Source organism: Myxocyprinus asiaticus, chromosome 46, assembly GCF_019703515.2.
Source record: "Myxocyprinus asiaticus isolate MX2 ecotype Aquarium Trade chromosome 46, UBuf_Myxa_2, whole genome shotgun sequence".
Taxonomy (NCBI): Eukaryota; Metazoa; Chordata; class Actinopteri; order Cypriniformes; family Catostomidae; genus Myxocyprinus; species Myxocyprinus asiaticus.
In genome coordinates this window covers 6731662-6745921 of record NC_059389.1, presented here as the reverse complement: position 1 = coordinate 6745921, position 14260 = coordinate 6731662, and the positions used below count along the sequence as shown (strand labels likewise).

The following is a 14260-nucleotide window of genomic DNA, read 5'->3' as shown; positions in this document are numbered from 1 at the left end:
TCTCTCATCATTTACTCATAATTCTCTCATCATTTACTCACCCTCATGCTCGATGAAAGTCATACTCCCAGATGAGTATGACTTTCTTTCTTCTGCAGAACACAAACAAAGATTTTTAGAAGAATATCTCAGCTCTGTAGGGCCATACATTGCAAGTGAATGGTGATCAAAACTTTGAAGGACATAAAGGCAGCATAAAAGTAATCAACAAGACTCCAGTGGTTTAATCCATGTCTTCTGAGGAGATCCAATCAGTTTTGGGTGAGATCAGACCAAAATGTAACTCCTTTTTCACTATAAATCTTTACATCAGTCTCCTTGATGATCATGATTTCAAGGTTGATTATAGCGCTCTGCGCATGCATCAGCACTAGGAAGTGTAACCGAGCCTGAATTCATGATCATGCCTAGAGACTGCAATGGAAAGATGTACAGTGAAAATCAGTTACATCTTGCTATGTTCTCACTCAAAACTGATTGGATCGCTTCAGAAGACATGGATTTGATCACTGGAGTCTTATGGATTACTTTTATGCTGCCGTTATGTGCTTTTTGGTGCTTACAACTTTTGGTCACCATTCACATGTATTGTATGGATTTTCTTCAAAAATCTTCGCTTTTGTTAAGCAGAAGAAAGAAAGTCATACAGATCTGATATAGCATGAGGGTAAGTAAATGATGAGAGAATTTTCATTTTTCGGTGAACTATTCCTTTAATGTAATCTGATGTATTTCAGTATGAAACAGGATATTCAACAACAAAAAAACTCTAGGCCTGAACTTGATTTTGTCCATTAAGAAACTAAAAGGGGGTGTTACACACCAGAATGGAGCCAGGGTTAAAAAATATGAGAGATTAGTGATATTAGTTGGAAAAAAAAATATATATATATATATATATTTCAGAGGTGGAACAATTCAGGTTAACTTTAAGCCAAACTCTGGCAGTTCAGCCCCCCCCCCCCCCCTTAACCTTGCAAATGAGGAACGAGGTTGTTGAAAAATCATCCTGTTGACACATTAATAACCACTTTCAACAAGCTGAAAAGCACCTCATGTAGCTTCTCAATATGGAGCCGACACATCTCCAAATCACTGTTCCCAGGAACTGTAATTACCCCTATAGGAATTGCTGAGAAGGTGAAAGCAAAGAGAAAATGAGGTCAGGTTCAGTTTATACATATTTGAAAGGCAGTAGCTTTTACAGAGGGAGTTTGTTTGTGACTAGGTTTTGATAGCTGTGAGAAAGATAGAGGTGGAGGAGATGAGACACTCACAGGCCTCCCTGAGCTGCTCCTTATCATAATGCAGTGCTTCATAATCACACATGCTGATGCGGTTCACCTGGATCTGAATTTTCTCTGTGATGGGCTGCTGACTACATCCAGAAGAAGGAAAAAAACATTCAGATTTAATCTTGATAATTCATTTTAATTGGAAAATGTTTGTAAATTATTCATTAAACTGTCATTAAGATTATTATGGATGGATGGATGGATGGATGGATGAACTTTTGGTTTGGTGGATGGATGGATGGACAGATAAACTTGGTTTGGTTTGGTTTAGTGGATGGATGGATGGATGGATGGATGATGGATGAGTGGATGTGTGAATAGACATGTATGGATGGGCTTCTGGTTTAGTGGGTGGATGGATGGATGGATGAACGTTTGGTTTGGTAGATGAATAGAGGGATGGGCTTTTGGTTTAGCGGATGGATGGATAGATGGACTATTGGTTTGGTTTTCTGGATAATGAATGGATGGATGAACTTTATGTTTGGTTTTGTGGATGGATGGACAGTTGAACATTTGGTTTGGTGGATACATTAATTCACTTTTAGTTTAGTGGATGTATTAATGGATGGATGAATGAACTTTTGGTGTGGTGGATGGATGGATGAACCTTTGGTCTGGTGGTTACATGAATTAACTTTTGGTTTAGTGGATGTATTAATGGATGGATGGATGGATGGATGAACTTTTGGTTTGGTGGACAGATGGTTAGTTGGATGGATGGATCAGTAGATCGATCGATGGATGGATGAATCGGTGGCTAAACAGGTAAATAAAGGGATGGATGCATGGATAAATGAGTGAAATGATGTACTTACTCGTTGAGCTGTGGTAGAGAGATTCTTCTCTTCGTCTTTTGCAGCATGTTGGCCTGGTTCCTGAGGGTGATGTGGATGACAGATGGAGCCAGTCTACATGGTTCTCCATCCACTTGCACTGGTATGGGCTTAAAAGTGGTAAGAATCACCTCCTGACACTGATTAAGCCTCTCACCATGCCCTCCAACCTGCAGGGTTGCCTACAGAAAGAGAGAGCACCAGTATTTAAATGGATTTTGATAAACATTGCTGTCTGCTATCTGGTTAATCAAAGAACTCAACTCTCAATGATATTGATCAGGTATTTGAGAAATAGTAGCTACAGTGCATTCAGAAAGTATTCAGGCCCTTTAATTTTTTTCACATTTTGTTATGTTGCAGCCTTATGCTAAAATGCTTTAAATTATTTTATTTTTTTCACATCATTCTACACTTTATACCCCATAATGACAAAGCAAAAAACAGATTTTTGATAACTGCAAATTTATTAAAAAGAAAAACAGAAAATACCACATAGACATAAGTATTCAGACCCTTTGCTATGACACTTAAAATTTAGCTCAGGTGCATCCCATTTATCTGGATTATCTTTGAGATGTTTCTACACTTTGATTGGAGTCCACCTGTGGCAAATTCAATTGATTGGACATGATTTGGAATGGCACACACCTGTCTATATAAGGTCTCACAGCTGAAAATGCATATCAGAGCAATAACCAAGCCATGAGGTCAAAGGAACTGCCTGCAGAGATCAGAGACAGGATTGTGTCAAGGCACAGATCTGGGGAAGGCTACAAAAAAATGTAAGGTTCCCAAGAGCACAGTGGCCTCCATAATCCTTAAATGGAAAAAGTTTGGAACAACCAGAACTCTTCCTAGAGCTGGCCGCCCAGCCAAACTGAGCAATCAGGGGAGAAGGTCCTTGGTAAGAGAGGTGACCAAGAACCCAATGGTCACTCTAGTTGAGCGCCAGAGATTATGTGTGGAGATGGGAGAAACTTGCAGAAGGACAACCATCACTGCAACACTCCACCGATCTGGGCTTTATAGCAGAGTGGCCAGACGGAAGCCTCTCCTTAGTGCAAGACACATGAAAGCCCGCTTGGAAGGACTCTCAGTCTGTGAGAAACAAGATCATCTGGTCTGATGAAATGAAGACTGAACTGTTTGGCCTCAATTCCAAGCACCATGTCTGGAGGAAACCAGGCACCGCTCATCACCTGCGCAATACCATCCCAATGGAGAAGCATGGTGGTGGTAGCATCATGCTGTGGGGGTGTTTTTCAGCGGCAGGGACTGGGGGAATGGTCAGGGTTGAAGGAAAGCTGAACACAGCAAAGCACAGAGATATCCTTAATGTAAACCTGGTCCAGAGTGCTCAGGACCTCAGACTGGGCCGAAGGTGCACTTTGGCTGTCCACAGACGGTCCCCATCCAACCTGACAGAGCTTGAGAGGATCTGCAGAGAAGAATGGCAGAAAATCCCCAAATCCAAGTGTGCAAAGCTTGTCGCATCATACCCAAAAAGACTTGAGTCTGTAATCGCTGCCAAAGGTGCTTCAACTAAGTACTGAGTTAAGGGTCTGAATACTTATGTCAATGTGATATTTCAGTTTTTTATTTTTAATAAATTTACAAAGTTATCAAAAATCTGGTTTTTGCTTTGTCATTAAGGGGCATGGAATGTAGACTGATGTGAAAAATAAATCAATTATAATTTAAAGCATTTTAGCATAAGGCTGCAACATTACAAAATGTGAAAAAAATGAAGGGGTCTGAATACTTTCTGAATGCACTGTATAGCCAAGCCCTGAAACTCACCAGGGAGGTCATGGTGAATCCGATGACCTCAATGAGCCCATCGTCATGTTTCTGTGGGCCAAAGTCATTGTGTTCACTCGGGTTCCCCCATGGCATCGTACCAGCGCAATATCTACAAGCCATAATACCAAACTCAGTCAGAATAATCTCATTTTAATGAACTCTGAACTTGTTTTTTCATGGAATAGTTTCTCCAGATTATCTGCTATCCTGTAATAAACATAACTTGGAATGGGGAATCTCTTTTCAAATGAGATTTTCCAGCTAAGATTTATATCAAGGTCTGATTATCCTGGCCTGTGGTATGACATTAGGATAAAAATGCTCTGGATGGTATGGAATGGCCCACACTTTAAATTACATTTCTAGTTGGTTTTTACAAGAAAACGTTAAAAACTTTAAAGGATTCTGAACATGAATTGAATGAGTTGTCTTATAGCTGCATAAAACATTCCCACAGTCTAGTTACAGGTTAGTTTACCTGGGAATGTTGAGGAAAAGGAGGCACTGCAGTTTCAGTTCTTGGACTTTACTGGTCAGATCAGTACCATCACACTGAACAGGAAACCCATGAAAGAAACAAAAATGAGAAACAAAGTGTATGAGGGCTAGGGGTGTGCAGCGAAGCCATTATCTGTGTTTGTATCTGTATCTTTTCATATGACTAATCTGTATCTGTCTCTGTATTCAGATAGAACTGGGTGTGGGTGGGGCTTAAACCGTGAGTCAAAACTCAACGAAATGGCCAATTTTAAATGTTACTCTTACATTTATAGTTTCTAATAATAAAATATGCCTTGTATATGCCTTTTCATAATAATAGTCTAATAATAATTATTATTAGTAGTAGTAGTAGTATACAATTTTTATTCTTTTTTTTTCTTACTAGATGAAGCTGAATTTGTAGGCTACATTAATTGTGGAATATGTTGTTCACTGTGGTTTCTCCTGGTATTTCTGATATTAATACTGTATCTGCATGAAACAGAATTTTCGTTTGTCTGTGCATGTATAACAACATTATTCTGAAGGCAGGAGGTGTCAAGCAAAATGTGAAATGTCAAGCACACATTTTGCAATGAATAATAAATACAAATACAAACATTCAAATAAATTAAAATAAAAACAATATAGCCTACAAACAGGTGAAATTCCCTCAAATCTATCAGGATTTTTTACGATAGGACTCCATTATGTAGTTAAATAATAATAATAATAATAATAATAATGTTATATTTATATAGCACCTTCAGGCACAACCCTAATGAGGGCACATTTTACATTACACATGGAGAGCTTTTGCGCACTTTCTTTTACATTATTTTAACGTTCTTGTAAATTTACATTTATTTATTTATTTGTTAAGTAGATAAGCAGACACCTATAGGTAGACCAGTGTAACTCTGTGAAATACTGTACTAAACATCCAAGTTGTCAAATAGGCTACCTATATTACTGTAATCAATATAGTATTGCCCTTTTTTGTGTGTAACTATTACATATTTTATATCATAATTTACTGCTCTGTTTTAGTGAAATGTAAAGAACTAAAGCTAGCTGTGTCAGTCCCACTTTATATTAGGTGTCTTTACTATGTACTAACATTAAAATACATACAATACGATGTATGTATTGTGTAACTACATGTTGTTCTGCAAAATTCTTACAAGATACACATTTGCTGCTAGTTTAGGTACATGTAGGTTTAGGGGTAGCGTTAGGGTTAGGTTTAGGATTAGGGAGAGGGGTTAGGGATAGTGTTTAGGGTAAGGATTGGTGTAGAGTTAGGTTTAGGGGTACGTTTATTAAATTCAGGTACTTTAAATGTAAGTGCAATGCAAAAACACATATTTTCATAATAAGTACATTGTATCAAATGCTTAAGTACATAGTAGTTAAAGACATCTAATAAAAAGTAGGTCCGCTGTGCAAGACTTTTTGTTTTTCTATAAAATAAATTGTTTACTGGTATTTCATTTGTAACAATTGCACATTTTATAATACAATATAATATAATATTTATAGTCATTCCACATTTTGTAAAGATCTTATTATATTATATTTAAGCAAATTTACAAAGCATATATACACAAATATTAATGTTATATTAAAAATTATTTTTTGGGGTTTGAGGTTTGTTTATAAGAACAAGATTTTGAAAATTGACTCCAAATTTTAAGTAATCAGGTCAGTTTAAATTACCTTGGGTCATATCACATTGATTAAAGTGTATGTATATTTAAACACATTGGTCCACTCACCACCACCTTGATGTGTTTGGACAGATCTTTGGAGCTGCCCATGATGAAGTCTGAGAAAGCAGTCTGCAGAAGAGCACATACATCCAAACACACACATTAAATACACTACATATTAGAGAAAGTGTCGCATTAAATTATTAAAAATGATGTGTTAATATTCAGTATAATTATAAATTATTAACAATCATTAATTAGTTTATTAAAAAGTAGTTAGCAATTCTATATTTCTAATGGATAGACACACTCACTCCTGCATAAAACATCTTATTGCGAAGTCGGCTGTTGAACTTTTCAGGTTTGGCTTCTAAGAAAACAAAACAGAAACGTCTTATTAATGTGAATCCTTTCACATCCACAGATTTTACACGCAAACTTATGTTTTTGTACAACAAATTGAAATGACACAAATGCATAAACACACCTCTGGATTCGTGAAACTCCAAGGTCACATGTGCGTCAAATCCAAGGCTGAAGTAATTGTTGAAGACGTCAATGGGAAGCTGAAACAGGAAGTCAAAACACTCAGTACAGAAAAATAAGTTAAAAAGCCCTAAAATACAGTTCATTCATTCTCTGTTTGTTGTGAAGAAACTGGTAGAATGGTGAGGAGTGTCTAGCGCCCTTTACTGTTATCAACTGACCTTGTCTGTCTGGTGCTCATCCCTCTCCTCTTCACTGGCCTCTAGGTTGGGCTCCACACTCAGGTTCCATCGGTCCAGTTGGACGATGTTGCCGTCTTCTACATGGGACAAGATCTTAGTCACCGGCTCATCAGTGTAGCCCTGGAAGTCCACAGGTAAACACTTTTTCAAACAAGAAACCCAATCATTATAGTAAACAGCTTCAAACTCTTTATTCCAATCAAAGAAGCAAGGCTATTTTAAAATTTGCTATTCACACGAAGCATTGCCTAATGAATTACTGACTTGCATAAAGCTAGAAAGGGTTAGAAAAGTATCTCAAAAAGCCTTTAAATCCAGGTAAATCCAAATACAGCTCTCACGGGTTCACATACTTTTTCCTGCAACTGTAAATAACCTATCGTGGACTCATTTTGTCATGTTCTACCACTTTAAGAATGCGCCGGTATTACCAGCTGTGTCTCATTAGCAAAGTTATTTGTTTTGAACCACAAATCCACAGGAGGCGGCAGCCTTTGCGTACTAAATGAGACCTAAAGTGACCTCAGGCTGTCACACTGAACATTTGGTCCCATTAAGATGCAGGAAGAATTTGTTAAACAAAATTACAGTGGGTGAAAAGGACCCTCCCAAATGAATCAAAAACAACAAATCTAGTTTTTATTTCTGTCAAACATGGATATCTTGTACTTGACGTTTCATTTACAGAACGGTTGGACAAAGCTCAGACTTGGAAGCAAAAATGAAAAGTGCTCTCTTGCATTTTGCTGTCAAAACCTTACTGATTACACTAGCTTAAACCAGCCCAAGGTTATTTGCTGGTCTTAGCCGGCCTCCCAACATGGTCAAGCTGGTCAGGTTTGCTAGGTTTAGAGGGGTTTTAGGCACCAGCTAGACCAACTTAAACCAGCTAACACCAGCAAACTACTTTAAGCTGGTTAAAGCTACTTTTTACTGCCAATGCATTTTTGAGAACACTGCAACAAAAAGTATGAATGTTCATACCCCGCCCCAGTTGAGCGTTCTTGCCAGGTCATTTCCTGTCCCGAGCGGCAGTACGGCCACAGCAGGCTGAGGGTTTAACTGGAGCTCGTCAAGCACAGAAAGAATCCAGCCAACCTGTCCAAACAGAGCAGAGCGAACACAACACGTGATGGACCCCATGAGCTCCCTGGCGTAGGGTCGGTAGAAAATCCATTTAAATCCAACAGATGAAGTCAATTTAGCCAATATTTGGTGATTGGCTAGAATAAAGCTTAGGCAAAGTTAAATCATTTGAATTTATGTTCTTTTTGCATTGCAAAAAATGTCTGTGTTTGGAATGGAATACTAGCATAATGCTTACTGCATACTGCACAGTATATACTGTATTTTACCTACTATTTTTTTTAAAGGAATGTTATGGGTTCAATACAAGTTAAGCTCAATCAGTAGCATTTTTGGAAAGAAAAAGTGGTTCCAGTGAACAACTTACAATGGAAGTTAATGGGGCCAGTTCATAAACATTAAAATACTAATTGTTTCAAAAGTATAGCCACAAGATGTAAACATTATACAAGTTTACATAATTTTAGTGTGATAAAATCGCTTACTAACCTTATATGTGTAAAGTTATATCCAATACAGGAATTACAGGGTTTCATTGTCATGACAACAAAGTTGTAATATTGGATAAGTGCTTTACTGTAACCACCATTTTTTTTATTATTTTTTTTAAATAAAGGGGAGGACTCTACTTTTTTTGTGTGTGGAAATCAACATTAGCTTACATGAGCTTAACTTATATCGAACCCAAAATATTCCTTCAAACATAGTATGTTAAACAGTACGGCATTATGCAACATTAAACATTTAAAACAATCTCATCAAATAATGAGTCAAAATGGAGATGTTAAAATCCAGTCAAGATGGAGTCAAGTCAAGCGCATTGCATTGTGGGGAAAACCCACAGACTGAGCGAAGCATACATATTGCATACTGCAATAATATGAGAAGTGTTGTAGTAAGCTATTTAAAAAAATTTCCTCTCACTTATTACTAGAATTACACACCACCAGGGAAATTCAAATGTTTAAATAAGAAAACATTTATTTGACTAACCGTTCCATCTCCTCCACAAACCAGGATCCGCAGGTTGGGCACTTTGCGGTACATTTCCAACCTTAAAAACAGCACGAGGTCACGACTTTTAGAGACTGTAAATGAATAATTTCCGTGGAAAGAAAGAAAGAAAGAAAATATGATATTCATCTCTTACCCCTCTCTCGGGCCCCCCTGAGTGAGATCAAACACTTGCCGAGGGTTCAGGTACCACATGAAAGACCGGATGATTTTCGTTCCCTTTACAGAAAAGAAGTGCAATTATGTGGTTAATATTAGATTAGATTACATTAACTTCACTGTCAATGTGCAGAGCATAACTGCCAGAAGAGCAAATAGTAATGTAGCATATGAGTAAAGTGCAAATGGCAGAAGAGAAAGAATTGCAAATCAGTAAGAATGGCAGTCTGGGGGGGCCTGGGTAGCTCAGTGGTAAAAGACGCTGGTTACCACCCCTGGAGTTCGCTAGTTCACTAGTTCGAATCCAGGGCGTGCTGAGTGACTCCAGCCAGGTCTCCTAAGCAACCAAATTGGCCCGGTTGCTAGGGAGGGTAGAGACACATGGGGTAACCTCCTCGTGGTCGCTATAATGTGGTATGTGGGGCGCGTGGTGAGTTGAGCGCGGATGCCGCGGTGGATGGCGTGAAGCCTCCAAACGCACTATGTCTCCGTGGCAACGCGCTCAACAAGCCACGTGATAAGATGCGCGGGTTGACAGTCTCAGACGCGGAGGCAGCTGGGATTCATCCTCCGCCACCCGGATTGAGGCAAATCACTACGTGACCACGTGGACTTAAAAGCGCACTGGGAATTGGGCATTCCAAATTGGGTGAAAAAGGGGAAAAACAAACAAAAACAAACACTATCTATGCTAAAGAGTGGAATACATTAAATATGCACATCTAACAGTGTTGATGTGGGGCTGAGCCCCTCTAAGATGGAAATCCTAGAATCGCCCCTGGTATATACTTTATATAATGCTCACCCATAAAAAACATATATACTGTAGGATAATCTATATGTATACAAATATGAGTAACTAATTAAGAACAAGTAAATATATATTATGTAAGTCAATATGTAAAGTACTAATATATGTTACAAATAGAGTATATAGTATAAAATGTACAGAATCATAAAATGTGCAAAAATCTGTACTATACACTAAATAAATGTAGTTCTTATCCAGCAGGACATGAAATCTAACATCAGATGAACTTGTAAGTCAGTTCTGACCTGGTTTCCACCACTCTTTGGATTGACAAACACCAGCAGTGGCTTCATGAGCTGGGACGGAATCTGTCTCACAACGAAGTGTTTCCATTTTCCATCCTGCTGAGAGTTAAATATTGATACCTCGTCATTGTTTATATTATATGTGCCACTTTCATTCACACTAGTTCTATTGAGAGACTGTTACCTCCACGACTTTTTTGCTGGGCTTGGCTTTAAGTGACGCTTTCTTCTTTCTTTTACTGTTCTTTAATGATCCCTGTATAAAGTATGACAGGGAGGTTCATAGACGTGTTTATAGACTTTTCAGTTGATGAGTATTTACATTTGTGCTGAGGAATGCAGCTGACCCCCTTTGACCCCGTCAAAGCCAATATAACAATTTGAAACACCAGCTGAAAGATTAAAGCCACGTCCATACTAATTCTGTTTTTAGTTTCCAAACGTCAACACTTTCCAAAGTATGTGGTAATGGGGTCTGTTTTTGAAATGCTCCATTTGTGGTGGAGGAAAACATCTAATGTGGATGGTGTAAACGTAGTGAAATGAATGAGTTTGCAAACTAAAACTAATTAGTAAGGACGTGGAACACAAATATCAACAAAACAAAAGTAACCAAAATTTAAACAGTCATGATCCTAATAGGACTGGCATTTAATAAACAGCAACCGATGGCATCATGGGTATGAAGTTGGCTTTGTTGTAATGTCTTATCAACAGGGCATATGAACATGTTAAGTATGTTATAAAGCCTCATGAATGAAGACAGTGGTCCATTAGGTCATACGGTACCTGCTGTCTGCAGACTCTAATGATCCAGGTTGGAGGAATGATCACAGCCGCATGAGCTCCAAGAGAACAGGTTTCATCGATTTTCTGCAGCATGAAGCAGTTTACTTTGTTGTGGTACTGTAAAAAGAAAAGAAAAGTGCATTAATATATATATATATATTACACTTTTCTTTTATTAATATTTTATCAAATATTGAACCAATTTAATTAAATATTTAACTTAATAATAAGAAAACCTTAAAATCACATCAAATACAAATTAACAAATGTTCAAGATAATTTATATATATATATATATATATATCTATATATATATATATATGTATGTATGTATGTTTAAATCTAAAGTGGAAAACATACTCTCATCCACCGCTACTCAAACCATTCCAAGACATTTTCAAAATCATCTCTGCAAACCATCACAAAAAAATAATTTCAGATCAACACTCACTGCCTGCTTGCACCATGAGCAGCTGATGGCCACAATATCTTTACTATGGAAAGAGAATTTCTGCTGGAAACCCTACAGACAGAGAGTAAAATTAGGCCATAAATATTTTTTGATGATTATCAGTCTCTTATTTTTATAAGTACTGGACTGATGCTGGTAAAAGACCTTTCCACACTGCCTGCATTTTCCATCTTGCCGTCTCCTGTGGACCCAGTGATGTCTCATGTTTGGGGTCTGAATCATAAAAAAAACTTAGTTGCTAAACAAACTTGTTTTTAAATATATAAAACTTTAAGTTAGCATGTTTTGTTTTGCTTTGCTTTGCTTTGTTTTGTTTTGTGTGTTTTGTTTTGTTTTGTGTGTTTTGTTTTGTGTGTTTTGTGTTTTGTTTTTGTTTTGTTTTGTTTTGTGTGTTTTGTGTTTTGTTTTTGTTTTGTTTTGTGTGTTTTGTTTTGTGTGTTTTGTGTTTTGTTTTTGTTTTGTGTTTTGTGTTTTGTTTTGTGTTTTGTGTTTTGTTTTTGTTTTGTTTTGTGTGTTTTGTTTTGTGTGTTTTGTGTTCTGTTTTTGTTTTGTTTTGCTTTGTTTTGTTTTGTTTTGTGTGTTTTGTTTTGTGTGTTTTGTGTTTTGTTTTGTTTTCTTTGCTTTGTTTTTTGTTTTGTTAAAAATGGGTGACTTCTTACCTCTCTGACGTTTCTCATCCCTGGATCCTTAAACGATGGCTTACACCTGAAGTTAATCTGTGGAAAACAGCACATTTAATTTGTTTTGATAAAAATTAAAACATCTTAATTCCATCACTAGTTTTTCAGTTTTACAGCAAGCTTCTAACCTTCTCAAGTTGATCCATACATACAGTATGAACAGCTATTTTGCAGGATGCACATTTGTGGCGAGGAAGGGACTTTTGCTGAGAAAAAAAAAATGAACATATTTGTAATACCAATGGATCTGTACTTACAACATCTGAACAGTAGAGGGAGCACTGTGCAGGGATTTTTACAAATGCAAGCTATTAAGTGCTATTCGATTGTCTAATGTACCAAAAACTTTGCTTCACATCAACATATTGCTGTAAGAATGAGAATATGGCTAATTTACCAGCGACTTTGCAAAGCAATACGTCTCTCCAACATAACAGAAATCTCCAGATGGACTGGTCTCAAACCACACATGTTGACCAAACTGGGCATTTTCCTGTGGGAAGACAGTTAACCAGTAAGAGGTATAGAATTTACAGTACATGAGTCCTGTTGTTCATAATAGATACATCAAAATTCTCAAAAACTGATCGTCAAAATTACAACAGCAAAGAAAAACATTTAAAAAGATGGAGAAATTACAAAAGGCAAGTACACCCAGTGAAGTACCACAGAATATTTTCTAACTTTCAAGATTTCTGTAATTTAGAAAGTGTAAATCTACTGGGTAATAGCAAGTTAACCAAGATTTTAAGTTTGATCCAGTCAGTAAACAAATACATTTAGCCCACGTCTGAGCGCCATTAAAAAGTCTGTATAAATACACAGTACATTGGCCAATCTAGAGCAACTTTACTATGCATAGAAGACACATAAGGAAAATATACAGAAACACTTTGATGTGCCTTCTATGCATAGTAAAGTTGCTCTAGATAGGTAAATTTAACCGTAATGTAATTGGCTCATAAGGCAATGAGGGGCATTCCTATGTCATTATAAAACACTTGAAAGACAGCAAAGGAGTAACTCACAGTCCAATCGACGGTGCTGCAGATCTCTTTGCTTGGTTCACTTTTGGCGGGTATTGTGGCACAAGACTGGGTAGCATTATCTGGCACACCAGCCTTGGCAATGGCTTTCCTGAGACAAACACATTCAGAGAGCTGTTAAACAGACTGCCTGTGTCCATCATTTCAAAGCCAATAAATTAAGGAAATGTTTTTCTTGAAAGGATGGCATGTCTTTCCTTTATCTAATAACACGCAGAACGCCTTGGGGGTCTCTTTAGGTAACATCTGTTTAACGCCCATATCAGTCAATAAGACTATTTTCACCAGCCACCTACACAGAGCATTATAAAGCATGCAGATCTGTTATCAATACTGTAAAAATGGTTGCATGCATAGCTGATAGATACAAATGGGTCCAATAGAAATTGCTTCCATTTTGCATTTTTCTAATTTAATACAAACAATTTCATTGCAAATTAAATTATCAGCATAAAACTAGTGAAAAGTTTAATTGAAAAAAAGAATATGAATGTCAGAAATTCTTAGTATATGTTATGTCCCTCTTTTGCTTCAATGACAGCATGCAGTCAAGCATGGACTCCACAAGTTTGTGGGCATAAAATATGATCCATGTTATCCATCATGATTTGAGAATGTTTAAAAGAGCATCTTATGTGCTTCATTGGAAGCAAGGAAATCTGACCTTTTGTATGGTAACATGATCCATATAAAATAGCTTAGGGTGCAAGGGTGGGGCATTTCCAAGTTTTTTTCCCCAATCCTTTTGTAACAAAACCTAACTCACTCTGACCTTTGTGTCCTAATCCCTACAGAGCGAATCAGTGAAGCTTAGCAACCTGTTGCTGAGAAGCCCACTGGGTGATGAGTGGCATTGATGAGTCACATTACCTCACTATGGTAGCAGTTGCGCTAATGAGCACACGGCATGGAGCTTGTATCCACGGGACGGAGAATAAGAAGGTCAATGCAGTGAAAAACCTGCATTACAACTGCCTGCTCTTACATGCCATCTAAATTTTTGATCACTTGAAAAATGTCCACAGATATTGCCTTTAAAGTGCAGAGATTCTTAAAGGTGAAGTGCCATTTTTTGTTTTTACATATCCTTGTATCCCAGCT

At 37.3% G+C, this 14260-nt stretch overlaps 1 protein-coding gene across 4 annotated transcripts in view; it reads right to left on the bottom strand.

Moving 5' to 3' along the window:
* Positions 1-14260, bottom strand: part of LOC127435992 (diacylglycerol kinase zeta-like) — a 41139-nt gene that overhangs the window by 11911 nt on the left and 14968 nt on the right. For 3 of the 4 annotated variants that reach the window (XM_051689856.1, XM_051689858.1, XM_051689859.1), the window contains exons 2-22: positions 13142-13250; positions 12511-12606; positions 12242-12319; positions 12093-12149; positions 11578-11646; positions 11413-11484; positions 10962-11078; positions 10357-10428; positions 10173-10271; positions 9094-9176; positions 8937-8997; positions 7842-7955; positions 6837-6977; positions 6617-6695; positions 6444-6499; positions 6196-6258; positions 4416-4489; positions 3935-4046; positions 2114-2313; positions 1278-1378; positions 1053-1132 (exon numbers count right to left, since the gene is read on the bottom strand). In XM_051689856.1, the coding sequence (XP_051545816.1) occupies positions 1053-1132; positions 1278-1378; positions 2114-2313; positions 3935-4046; positions 4416-4489; positions 6196-6258; positions 6444-6499; positions 6617-6695; positions 6837-6977; positions 7842-7955; positions 8937-8997; positions 9094-9176; positions 10173-10271; positions 10357-10428; positions 10962-11078; positions 11413-11484; positions 11578-11646; positions 12093-12149; positions 12242-12319; positions 12511-12606; positions 13142-13250 (1933 nt within the window). The remainder of the gene's footprint in view (positions 1-1052; positions 1133-1277; positions 1379-2113; positions 2314-3934; positions 4047-4415; positions 4490-6195; positions 6259-6443; positions 6500-6616; positions 6696-6836; positions 6978-7841; positions 7956-8936; positions 8998-9093; positions 9177-10172; positions 10272-10356; positions 10429-10961; positions 11079-11412; positions 11485-11577; positions 11647-12092; positions 12150-12241; positions 12320-12510; positions 12607-13141; positions 13251-14260) is intronic. The other variant, XM_051689857.1, reaches the window with a different exon arrangement.